General features: G+C 52.5%; 1 protein-coding gene across 1 annotated transcript; it reads right to left on the reverse strand.

The window, feature by feature from the left end:
- Positions 1-167: 167 nt before the first annotated feature.
- Positions 168-6621, reverse strand: KDELR3 (KDEL endoplasmic reticulum protein retention receptor 3). Its single transcript, XM_057420465.1, has 5 exons — positions 6405-6621; positions 5408-5508; positions 4238-4396; positions 3656-3908; positions 168-589 (listed from the first exon to the last, which is right to left on the reverse strand). The coding sequence occupies exons 1-5, from the start codon at positions 6493-6495 to the stop codon at positions 549-551; spliced, it is 645 nt and encodes a 214-aa protein (XP_057276448.1). The 5' UTR covers positions 6496-6621; the 3' UTR covers positions 168-548.
- Between the last annotated feature and the right edge of the window lie 5286 nt (positions 6622-11907).

Below are 11907 nucleotides of genomic sequence, written 5' to 3' on the forward strand. Positions count from 1 at the left end.
GCCTGAACGTTACAGGACCTGAGCAGAATGTGAGGGTCAGGCAGAGTTAGCTTTCAGGAGGATGTTAGTCCTCATAAAGTAACAGCTTGTGGCCACATCTGACACAGCAAATACTGCATGTGACATGCACCGGTGGCCTTTGTATACATTATCAGATTTAATGTTCCCTTTTCCATAGGTTCTTGGTAAAGGACTGAAGGACTAAAGGTAGCAACAGCTCCTTCTGCTCCATGTGCTGCCCCAGGGTGAAGGTAGGGGTGCGATTTTTGGAGGCAGATGCTGGGAAGAGCTGGGCGAGAATAATTTGCACTATTTCAGTATTGGCCAGCACAAATTATTAGCACCAAATTCAAGTAAGAAGAAACTAAAAGTAGAGGGGTAAAGTCTTGTATGGTTGAAAAGCGTCTCAGCTTTTCAGGCTTTGTTGTCTTCCTGGCACTGGGTTGAAACTCAGCTGAGCTCAGTTGGTCAAAAAGAGCCAGGGAAGGAAAGCTGTGATCTTGACAGCTTCATCTCCAGGTTTTCTTATGTTGTCCATGGAAGTGTTTTCAAACAGGCATGGGAAGACTTAGCTTCTTTCCCTTTAGGACTGTGCAAAGAGAGAAGGTAATGGAGGAACTCAGGAAATTCAACTGATTGTTTCAGTTACATGTTGTTTCACTTGCTATTTAGAGTGTTAGGTAGTGGGTTGACAGGTTTGCAAACAGCGATGTCATTATGGCTCTTGAGTTAACCTTGGGCACCCTCCATGCGCTGCTGTAGGCCAGGAGGATTTGGGTAATGCAACTGTCCTCAGTCATGACTCTATGCTAACAGCTCCAGAGAATCCTGTTCATTGTGGAAGGAACATCTGGGAGAATTTAATGAGAAGGGTAAAAATAGGGAATCCTTAGAATGGGAGACTTTGCAAACTGGTAGGAGATGCACACTGCAAATTTGCTTCTAAGGCAGGAAATTCACAACCTATTTATGTTAAAGCTTTCCTCTTCAATGGTTACTCCTCATGCCTCGTGATTTCCTGATATTTTTTTTTGATAATGTCATGGGTTCAGCAGTAGCAGTCATTTTTCCCCTTCTTGGTATATCTGGGAGTATCCCCAGTGCTTTCCCCTCCTTTTTAATGGAGAGTAGGTCTGAATAAATGGTCTGTGGCTGGACCCCTCCCTGAGCTTGCCCCATCTATCTGAGCTGGAAATTGGGATGGGAGGGAGGCCTTTTGGAAATACCAGGGCTTGTAGGCCTGGGTGAGGTGGATGCCGAGGTGGTGGCTGTGAGCTGCAGGGTGGTCAGCCTCACAGGCTGTTGGTGTCCTGGTGGTGTACCCCGGGGGGGGGGGCACTGGAGCTAGTACTGCTCAAGGGCTTCTTTGCGTGCCAGAGGGAAGGGCAGAGTACACCCTCAGTGATCTGCTGATGGTGCACAGCGGACAGGAGTGGCTGAGGCACCAGGTGGGGTCAGAAGAACCCTGCCAGGCTGGAGAAGTGCTTTGGTGGGGAACCTCATGAAGGTCAATGAAGGGAAATGCCACATCCTGCCCCCGGGGTGGAATAACCCCTGTGCTTCAGTAGCATGTGATGGGGCTGTCCAGCTGGAAAACTGCTTGGGCAGAAAAGGCCTTGGGTGTACTGCTAGACACCAAGTGGAACACGAGCCAGCAGTGGAGCAAAGAAAGAATGCAGTCTCCCGAGCTGCATCCCTGGGAGGTCAGGGGAGGTGATCATTCCTCTGTCCTCAGCCATGGTAAGGTCACACCTGTAGTAATGGGTCCAGCTCTGGGTTCCCAGAACAAGAGACACAGGCATACTGGAACAAGGCCAGAAAGACCATGGGAGTGGTTAAGGGACTAGAGCATCCGATGCAAGAGCACAGGCTGAGATTGCTCAGCCTGAAGAAGGCTGAGGGGGATCTTAGCTGTGTGACTAAAAGCCTTGATGGGAGGAGTAAAGGAGGTCCGGACTTTGCTTAGTGGTACCCATTGACAAGGCAAAGGGCAATGGGGCCTTGAATGACCTGCTGTGAGCAGTAGGGTGGATGAGATGATTCCCCCCATTGCTCCCAACCTCAGCCGTTGTGTGAAATACAGGCTTTTGGGAGCTGAAAGCTTTCTCGGAATATCTTTCAGATCTTCGTGTTAAACAGAAAGGAGCTCATTCAGTTTTGAAAACAAGATAAAGAGAAGTCACATTCTATAAAAATCCCTTTGCAATGCTTTGGTATAGGCTGTGAAGTCTTTTTAGATACATTTATATAACACACCTTTGCTTTTTCTTTTTTTTGCAGCAACGCTGCCCTTTTGTCTGAGCTCTTCAGTGCTAGAAATGTTTTGAAAAGATGGGTTTTTTTTTACAAGAGTGTAAGAGAGATGCAACCTGCTATAATATTGCTGGTTTTCATAAATGACTGCAAAGCATTTGCGTGTCTTCAGACACCTTTTCTCTCTCATGAGCCAGAACATTTGTGTAAAAGACCAAAAAAACCCCAATTCTCTTCCTGCTGTGATATCCCAGCGACAAATGTTTCTTTTTCTGCCTCCTGTATCATCTAAATTTTGCAGCTCTACCACTAGCAATGTGAGACTGAAAGCCAGCAGTTGTTTTTCCCCCCTTTTTGTTCCACCACCCTCAGCTACAAAGGATATGGATTTCTCACAAAATACAGAAGCGCGCGGGATACATGAATTGAATGAAGCTAAAATGGGAATTAGTTTAAGGATGAAGAAAAACAACTGACATAGAGCACCTTGATGACGGTTTCACAAAGTAGTTTTCTGGCCATGAAAATGTTTTAATGATAAAAGGAAGTCCTAATGTACCAAGGCTGGCCACCTGCTTGGTGCTTCTGTCACCTTTCTATCAGTAGGTATATTGCATGAGCTACCAAAGATCCATCCCTCGATGGCTGTCACTACTGCTTTGAGCAGACTAGTTTGGGAATGTGAAGAAGGAAGAAAATATTTGTTCTTTCGGCTAGATTTCATTGTATTCCATCCTCCTCAACAGAAAAGTGGCTTAAAGCATGCTTAAGCGTCAGCAAACTATAGCATGTTCCACCAGGCTGATAGATGCCCTAGGTGGCCTTTTAGCTCTGGTACTTAGCCATTCACCAAAGTGTAGTGCTGAAGTGGAAGGGGCATCTGATTTTGGGAAACAGAATGGGAAGTCTTCTCCGTGCAGGTGCTTGTCTTCCTACAGAATCAGTTCTAGAGAATGTTATGTCTTTTCCATCAAAAGAAAAAGCAGGCTTAATAATATCTCCATATGTCTGCAGTTGCTTTCTCAGGTACATTGTCTGCCTACAGCTATTTTTTGTTCGCCCTCAAAGTTCTTCTTGCCTGATTCATAATCTCAAAATGAATGTAGAATTCAATATACTTCAATGGTGAATTTCCCAAGGTGGGGTTAAACCAGGCTTAGCTCTGTTTTGATTTCTGCTTTGTTTCACAGGCACGTCTAGAGCCTTGTGAGCAGAGATGCCCATTTGCATTCAACAGATAATGTATTTCTTTCTTAACTGGATTTTAGGTGGAAAATACACATCACAAATACAGCAAAGAACAAAGTCACGTAGGGATTAATGCAAAGCAAGCAGCAGCTCCACTGTGTGCTGCAAGAGTGCCAAGTGAACGTTTCAGCTTTATACCAACCTATTTACCTACCTTTGGTAACGTAGAGATAGAAGAAGTCACAGTAGAAGATGGTTTGTACCACCCCGGAAACTACAGCGATCTGGTCATAGAAATTCTCTGTGTAGTAGCGCCAGACCCAGTTGGCAATGTAGAGAGCACGGTAGAGGCCCAGGAAGAAAAGGTAGTGTGTCGTGATGGTCTCTGCTTCCCCTGTCTTGCTGATCATGAAAAGCTGAGGAAGGATAGCCACGGACTCCAAGTAGATGGAGAAGGTCCAGAGTATCTGTGAGGTGCATAATGAAGGCAGTGGAGAGACTTGGTACTGGTTAATACGCATTAAGACCCTAAGCTTTTCATTTGGCAGAGCAACGATGCGTGAGCAGGATGAGTAGCACTGCTGGAGTTGGGGGAAAGTGAGCTTGCTGTTCTGAGACTGAGAGGAGACAGCGCTGAGCTGTGCTGTAGACGGTGCAGTCCTCGAGGCATGCCAACTTTGCCTTTCCTGCCTGCTTTTGCTGTTAAAACTCTCAACCATTCAACATGCTGCTCACTCTGCTGTCTGGCATCAGGCTGCTGCTTCCCCTCCCCTTTCCTGCCTCAGATTTTCCTTACCTCCAAGGGCGTGAAGCTATGGTTCTCCAGAAATGACAAGCCGGTGACCGGGACCAGCAGGAACTCCAGGCGAAAGGAGTCATTCTCGCTGTCGAATGTTTTCCGGAATTTCACATAGATCATGTACACGGTGACGTAGGCACATATCAAAAAAATGACCTGGGGAGTCAAATGAAGGGAGATGGCAAAACCTCACCCGCAATTGCACCTCTGTGCTTGAAGAGGGGATGGTTTTGCCCAAGTCAAGATCTGTTAACCCTGTTCTGCTGGGGCCATTCCTGGGTGAGATAGTGGTGAATGCTTTTAGAATCATAGAATGGTTTGGGTTGGAAAGGACCTTAAGATCACCCAGTTCCAACCCCCCTGCCATGGGCAGGGACACCTCACACTAAACCATGTCAAAGGCTCTGTCCAACCTGACCTTGAACACTGCCAGGGATGGAGCATTCACAGCTTCCCTGGGCAACCCATTCCAGTGCCTCACCACCCTCACAGTAAAGAATTTCCTCCTTATATTCAATCTAAACTTTCCCTGTTTAAGTTTTAACCCGTTACCCCTTGTCCTGTCACTACAGTCCCTAATGAAGAGTCCCTCCCCAGCATCCCTATAGGCCCCCTTCGGACACTTGGAAGGCTGCTGTGAGGTCTCCACGCAGCCTTCTCTTCTCCAGGCTGAACAGCCCCAACTTTCTCAGCCTGTCTTCATATGGGAGGTGCTCCAGTCCCCAGATCATCCTCGTTGCCCTCCTCTGGACTTGTTCCAACAATTCCATGTCCTTTTTATGTTGAGGATATATTATGTTTTCCTGCGCTGGCTTGTGGATTGACATCTGCTGAATATGCCCCAGTGGTCAACTAAAGATTGCTCCACCACAAGGATCACACTTGTTTGAGTGAGGAGGTTTCGCTTGGTGGTAGCCATCTGTTAATGCATCAGGCTCGATTCATGGTGTCTAGTCCTGGTTTTGGTGGTACTAGGTGTGGTGGGCTCAGCTCGCTTACTGACTGTAGTGGGGGCTTTCTTGGTCAGTGGGGGGATAAGTGACACAGAAGGAGGTATCTTTACCCTTCCTGGCTGAAAAACTGACATAGTGACTGTGCACCCTCACCTTCCTGAGCAACCATGGTGAGCTGGGGGGAACCTCTGCTTGTGCACTGCCTTTTCCTTACCTTCATCACAGTGTTGTAGACAGAGATGAAGGTAGTGAACAGGTCCAGATAGCGGGTTGTGAAGACGAGTGCAAAAAGAATCTGACTCTTCCCAGAGATACCTTCATGGCAGGGAGAAGAAGGGAAAGTAAAGCAGATGAGAGGAAGGACGCTTTAGGGTAGGCCTTCTTTGGAGGCAGATGTATACACGCATGTTGCTTTGTGAGCTAGGTCTGGCATGCTTGTGCTGCTGTAGCTCTAAACTCAACCCAGGACTGGCTGGAGTCTCCCATGTAACAGTGCAGGCTCCTGCTGATGCCCCTGAGCCCTGCCTTGGGTTGTAGGTAGAGGCACTTGGTGGGCACATTCACTGCTTTGGCCAATTCAGTTCACCTTGCCAGGGGTTGTGTGATGTGACATCTGCCACACGAAGGAAGAGCTGCAGGATCAGGGACCAGTACAGGGATGCTGATGGAATTGAGCCTCCTCTGGCAGGGAGATGCAGCCAAACCCACCCATTTCCCTACCTGTGGTAGCAGCTGCAGTGATGCAGCCGAGCAGAGGAAAACATGAACTCTGAGCAAAATCTTCCTATGGAAAGCTGCAGCCCTGATTTCCTCACCCAGGGACACGGCAGCCCCTGCCCACCCACGGCCAGGTCCTCCAGCCTAAAGCAGCTTTCTCTCCAGGTTGTTGGGTTTGGTGCTACCACAACTTCTTGTGCTCATTTTCCACCTTTGGTCTCGCTGCCCTCTCGTTTTCTTCACCACCCCAGGACCAACACCTGCCCGAGGCTGTGTGCCTTGCCACATCACATCCTTCCAACACCACCATGGCAGGGAGGCCTCCCAGAGGAAGAGGAGGAGAAGGATTCCTTCCCTTAAAGAGCCCACCAGGGAGGGCTGCCCCTTTGCGTGGACTGTCACTGGCCTTTTTGGCACCCATTTCACTTGCACTCCTCACAAAGCTGCCCTCCAAGAAGAGCCCCCCTCCTTCCCTGGGGTGTGGGAGCACTCACCAGCACAGGACTTGGACTTCAGGATCTTCATCAGGAGGATGATGATGGCCAACAAGTGGGAGACATCCCCCAGGATGCGGAAGACGTTCATGGTGCCGGAGGGGGGGCTTCTCTAGGACGAAGGGAGCGGGGCCCTTTCTGCAGGCAGGGAAGGTGAGGGCAGGGATTTTTCCGTCCCAAGCCTCAACCGAGTGACCACTTCCCTGCAGCTCAACTTTCCTTTCCCCCGAGTAAGGAGCTCTCTCTTCTGGCAGAGGGAAGTTCAGGCTCCCCTGTGCCCTGGTTGCACGCTCCCTCCCCGTGCCAGGCCCTCAAGCTGGATGCCTCCCTTGCTTCTTGCTTACTTTTTCCCCCAAGGTGGATTTTCTCTCTCCCCGTTGCAGAGCTTCCTCGCCCTGCTCCAGGCCCAAAGCCGGGCTTTGTCCCGTGGAGAGCCCCGGGCTGTACTGGCCCAGCAGCCCTGAAACCAGGCTGGGTGACGGTGACGTGGCTCCTGGCTGGCCAGGGAGGAGAGGGAGGAGGCGGCGGAGGCGGGCATAACTGCGCTAGTTTTCCTCTTTTCCTTTTTTTTCCCTTCCTCTTTTTTCCTTCCCCAACTTGTCTCAAGTTACACGTGGAAGTAGCGTTAAAAGGGAAAAGGCAGAGGGAAAGGGATCCCCATCTCTGTCCTTGGGGATGCACCCTCACAGAAGGGCCAGCTTTCCAGGGACGTTCCTTGTGGGTGCGTTAACCTCTGTCCTGCTCCCTGCCAGCAGCCTCCTGCCCTTTGCCTTTCCCAGCCCCGTTCCACCTCCAGCACCTTCTCCCCAGCGCTCCCCCTTGTCTCCAGGGGCAAATGAAGCAACAGGGGGAGATGTGAATTATTACAGCTTCAGCTGTATGTCACACCCCACTTCCACAGGGCATCACGGACAGCCATTCCCTCATGCCCCCCCCCACCAAGGCAACCCTGCCTCCGGGTATCCTGCCTGGAGCAGTGCAGATCAGCCCTGGAGCAAAGAAAGGATCCCCCCCCCCCAAGGGCTGGTTTGAAACAAACTTTGCTGTAAATATGAATCCTGGATTCCTGCAAGTGGATTGCAAACAGCCCAATGCACGTGTGGAGTGCAGGAAGCACATGGGTGCTGCTGGGTTTATAGGTGTAATGGGAGAGGAGCCTAGTAGTGATGGCCATCAAGTTTCAGTGAGTCCAGGAACAGCCCTGGGTGACCAGCCTGGCTGGGATAAACCTTGTCCTTGCATCAGTGGTCACATAGGGAGGTCTCATGGCAGCAGCAAGGGAATCTCATTGTCAAGACAGGGCCATTGGATCTTCATTATCTAATTGCTCATATAAATGTGCTTTAGTACAACCAAATAGAGGGTTTAATTTGTCACCTCATTCCCAAGCAACTCACATCTGGCTGCGGGTCTAATTTGGTTGTGTGACCCTGCCTGCTTCTGCCCCTGCTGCCTTCCCTGTCCCCAGTGTCACCCGTGACCGTCTCCTCCACATCTCCCTCCATCCTTATGGGCTCGCTTGGAGTAAAATCCCTAATGATTAAAGTGTAAAAATATTATTCCTGGTGCTCACTGAGAGGACTAACAAGTCTATTAGCATCACCGGATTCCTTTCTGAATGCATTTGCATATATTTCCTCCCTGCCCATTAGGCTGGCTGCCGTGTTTTCCCTCTCTGCTGTTCCAGCACCTGCCACACTGGGCTTTTCCAGACACATTCCCAGGCTGGGCTGGAAAACACCCGCTCAGCCCTGGGAAACTGGGGAGAGGCTGGTCAGGACAGCAAGTTAGGGGCTGGTGTGGTAGGAGGGGAGCAGGTTAGACCAAAGGAGAGCGTCAGCAAAGGGGCAATAGGGTAGGGACTGGCTGAAATCGCATCTCCAGCCATGGGGGCTGCCTGGGGTTTCAGCAAGCTTCTCCAAAGCCATGCAAGTGCTGGTGAAAGCCAAGCCCCAGCCCTGGTGGCCCAGCAGGTCCCTTCCCACGTGGGCAGAGATCAGTTTGAGCAGTGGAACAGGCATGGGGGGCTTCATGGGAAGGAAGAGGTGTGGAGTTCACTCTTCTGACGGCTCCTCTGCCAAGCTCCTTGGGCGCAACGTCTGAGAGCCCTCAGCATCCTCTGGACCTTCCACTGCTCTTCACAGCTTCTTTTCCCACGCAGGGGATGAAGCTTCTTGCGGATGGCTAGAACTGTTGTGGGTAGCAAAGGTTCGTTCTCTTCATCTTGTGCCTTCCCAAGGAGAGCTGAGGGGCCCCAAGGCAGGCTGTTATACGCTGCTGCAGCACCAGGAGCCACCAGCTGAGGTGACCACCAGAGGGACTCCATGGGAGCAGCAGAACCGAGCTCACCCAGCTGGGACAGGGCGGTGGGGTTAGGGTCTCCCATGGGACATCCTCATGCGGCACTCGAGAGGCCGGTGGGAAAGCTGCTGAGAGGGCGAGGGGCAGCCGGGCGCTTAGAGGAGGGAAAAGCTGGCACATGATGTGGGAGCAAGTAAAAATAAACCTCCCCTCCTCCCTCCCTGCCACAACACGAAGCGCCTTGCACCGGGTGTCTCCCTGCCTCCCGAAATAATGCCGGGTGCTGCCACCGCTCCGCACGGTGATGCTCTCTCCATGCCTCCTGTTTCCATGGCGACCACAAGGAATATCGCTAGGGTGACAGGGAGGCGAGGGAGCTGGGATTTGGCATTAAAAACGAGAATTTGGGGTTCTTCGGTTTCTTTTTTTCCCTTTAGTTCTATTTTTGGGTTTCCCTCTCTGCCTCTGCTGATCTGGGAGGCGCCTTCTGCTGCAGAGCCCCGGGGCCAGGTGGCAGCAGATCCATTGAGCACATTCCTTCTCCACCTCTGCCTGTCCTGTAAAGCAAAAAGAGGGGCAAAGGGGGTTTCCTTCTCCCTAAAGCATTTGTTTCCTGCCACGAGGAAGGGCTCTGTACTTTCGCTCTGGAGGTGCTTGGCCAGGACCCTTCCTCCATCTCTGCTACAGTCTGTGGCACAGGCTGCATCCAGAAACCCCAGGAGGGTGGGCAGCCCCTGAGATTCATCCCAGAGTAGTCCCAGAGAGAGATACAATTCGGCATTCCTAGAGGGGCTGGGAAACATGGTGGGGTTGAGCGCCATGGGCCACCTCTGTCTCTCCACACCTCTGCCCCTGTGACCAGGATAGGGCAATCCTGGAGTGGGGACAGAGATGGGACGATCGGAGGAGGATACAAAGGCAGCCTGGCAAGTGCCCAAGCCGGGGCTGCTGGCATGGGAGTTGCTCTTGTCTTCATCCCCAGGCAGGAGAGTGGTCAGGCAGTGCTCACTCACCTTCCCAGAAGCTCCTGCTCCCCTCTCTCCAGCTCTCCTTCCATCCATCCATCCATCCATCCATCCATCCATCCATCCATCCATCCATCCATCCATCCATCCATCCACCCACCCATCCATCTATCCCTTTCCATCCACCCCTCTATCCCTCCATCCCTTCTTCTCCACCCAGCCCTCTATCCATTCCTCCATCTCTATTTCCCTCCTTTCCTCCATCCTTCCACCTTTCCATCCCTCCATTCTTCTGCCTCCCTCATCCCCACAGCAGCATCAGGAAAGGTTGGCGGAGTGGGGCTATTTTTGGGAGCGTCTCCCTGGCAACGGCTGCCACCACCGTCTGTGGTGGCTTTTCCATAGGTGCTAAAATATTCCACGCTTCTTATTAAAGACGGTGCCGGTGGAGACGGGCGGGGGTGGTGAGTGTGAGCCACCCCACTGCTGGGGCCGGCGGGCCTGGGGTGACCAGGGCATTGCACCCCGGCGGCACTAGGACCACAACAGGCCGATGGCATCCTCGAAGCAATGATGTCCCCATGTCCCTTCTTGATGGTCCTGGCCATGGAGGCTGCCTATTGGCACAAGGTGCAACTATTCATCCCCTTGATGCTGAGGTGGAGGGAAACATGGTGAAGTCTTGGGGGAAGATGGAGTTGAGGAGCAAAAGGCAGACATGGCGAAGCACAGCCTGAAGGTGAGGTGGGTGCAGGGGTATGTGGTGGCTTTGCCCACACCGGGAAGGAGCAAGGTGTCTCAGCAGCGTTTTCATCCCTTTCCATACAAAGGGGAAAGACCTGTCGAGGTGCAAGAGACCTGGTATGCTCTGCCATGGGGCACCTTTACAGCTCCCAGCCTTGTGGGAAGCAGCCCCACAGGTCCTGGGGATGGGGCATTTGGGAAAGCAAGCCCCTCCATGAACCTGGACAAGGTCCCCATAGGGAAGGCTGTGGAGGGGATAGAGGGAGTGGGCTGGCCCTGCTCTATCCTGGTGCTGCAGCTCCCCAGGATCCCCCATTTAAGCAATAGGGAGCAGCCATGGCTGAGGCAAGCTGGACAGTGCAGGAAGTGGATGTGCTCTCCATTTGCAGCTGCTCATCTGCATGGGCAACTACTGAAAATGCTCTCTGCTTGCCCTGGGGTGGCTTTGCCAGGTGAGAGTGGGCTGCACTCACCATGGTGGCGCTCATCAGCTGTGTGAGGAGGCATCCCATGTGCCAGCGGACCTTGGGCTGATTTTGCAGGATTGGAACCCAGGGGACAGTCAAAAAGTGAGGGGTTTTTTATCTCTTTTGACTTTCCAGCACACGCCTTGATGCTGGGGACAGCAGCTGAGACACCGAGATGGAAACCATGTCCACAGACCCTGCTGGCCTGGTGCAGGGCAGTCCCAGGGAGCTGCTGCCTACAGCCATTGCCTGCGGGGACAGGGTGCACTTCAGCATCTGGCTTTGCTGCCACAGAGTCTCCTGGCCTCTTGCCTTGTCACCAAGAAGTGACCTTTTCAAAGCCCCTGAGATGCTGCTGGCCATGGAGACACAGGGGAGGAGGTTTCTGGGACCGGTTTCCCATCCGAGTGGTCATGCATCATCCTGGAGCCCCGAGGGCTGTCCCTTCTCGCCTGCATCACCCATCCTGGCAGGACACCCGCAGCACTGCAGGGTGTGGAGACCAGGTTGTAGATGCAGGGAGGTGATGCTCTGCACGAGCTGAGAGAGCCTGATCCTTCCTTAGGGTGAGGTGTCAGCCCAGCATCCCAAACCCAAGTAGGAAAACCCGCTGACAGTGGGTATTTCATCCCGGCAGGAGGATTCACCTCCCTGGGGGCATCCTGTGGCTGTGCTGTCCCCTTCCCGCTGCCGATGGTTGCGCTCTGGTCTCCCCCATGGTGGCTCCGCAGCTCTGAGCTCACACGCGAGGATGGGCTAAAGTAGCGGAAAGCTGTTGGATCCTACCACAGAGTTACTGACTTCTCAGCTACAGACTGCATAGCAATCAGCGAGGGGGAGAGGCAGCCAGGGAAAGGGAGCGGAGCGCACAGGGAGGAAGAGTGGAAGGGAGAGGGGCGATCTGGGGACCAGAGCAGGGGGGCAGCGAGGGGCACAAGCGAATAACGCCAGGGAAGGAGGGAGTCAGGCAGGAGGGGGAGACCCGAACCCATCACGGAGCCAGGAAGGCACATCAGCGCTCCGTGG

Source organism: Pezoporus wallicus, unplaced genomic scaffold (genome assembly GCF_028554395.1).
Source record: "Pezoporus wallicus isolate ANWC-B61680 ecotype Strahan unplaced genomic scaffold, APGP_CSIRO_Pwel_v1 contig_2871, whole genome shotgun sequence".
Classification (NCBI taxonomy): Eukaryota; Metazoa; Chordata; class Aves; order Psittaciformes; family Psittacidae; genus Pezoporus; species Pezoporus wallicus.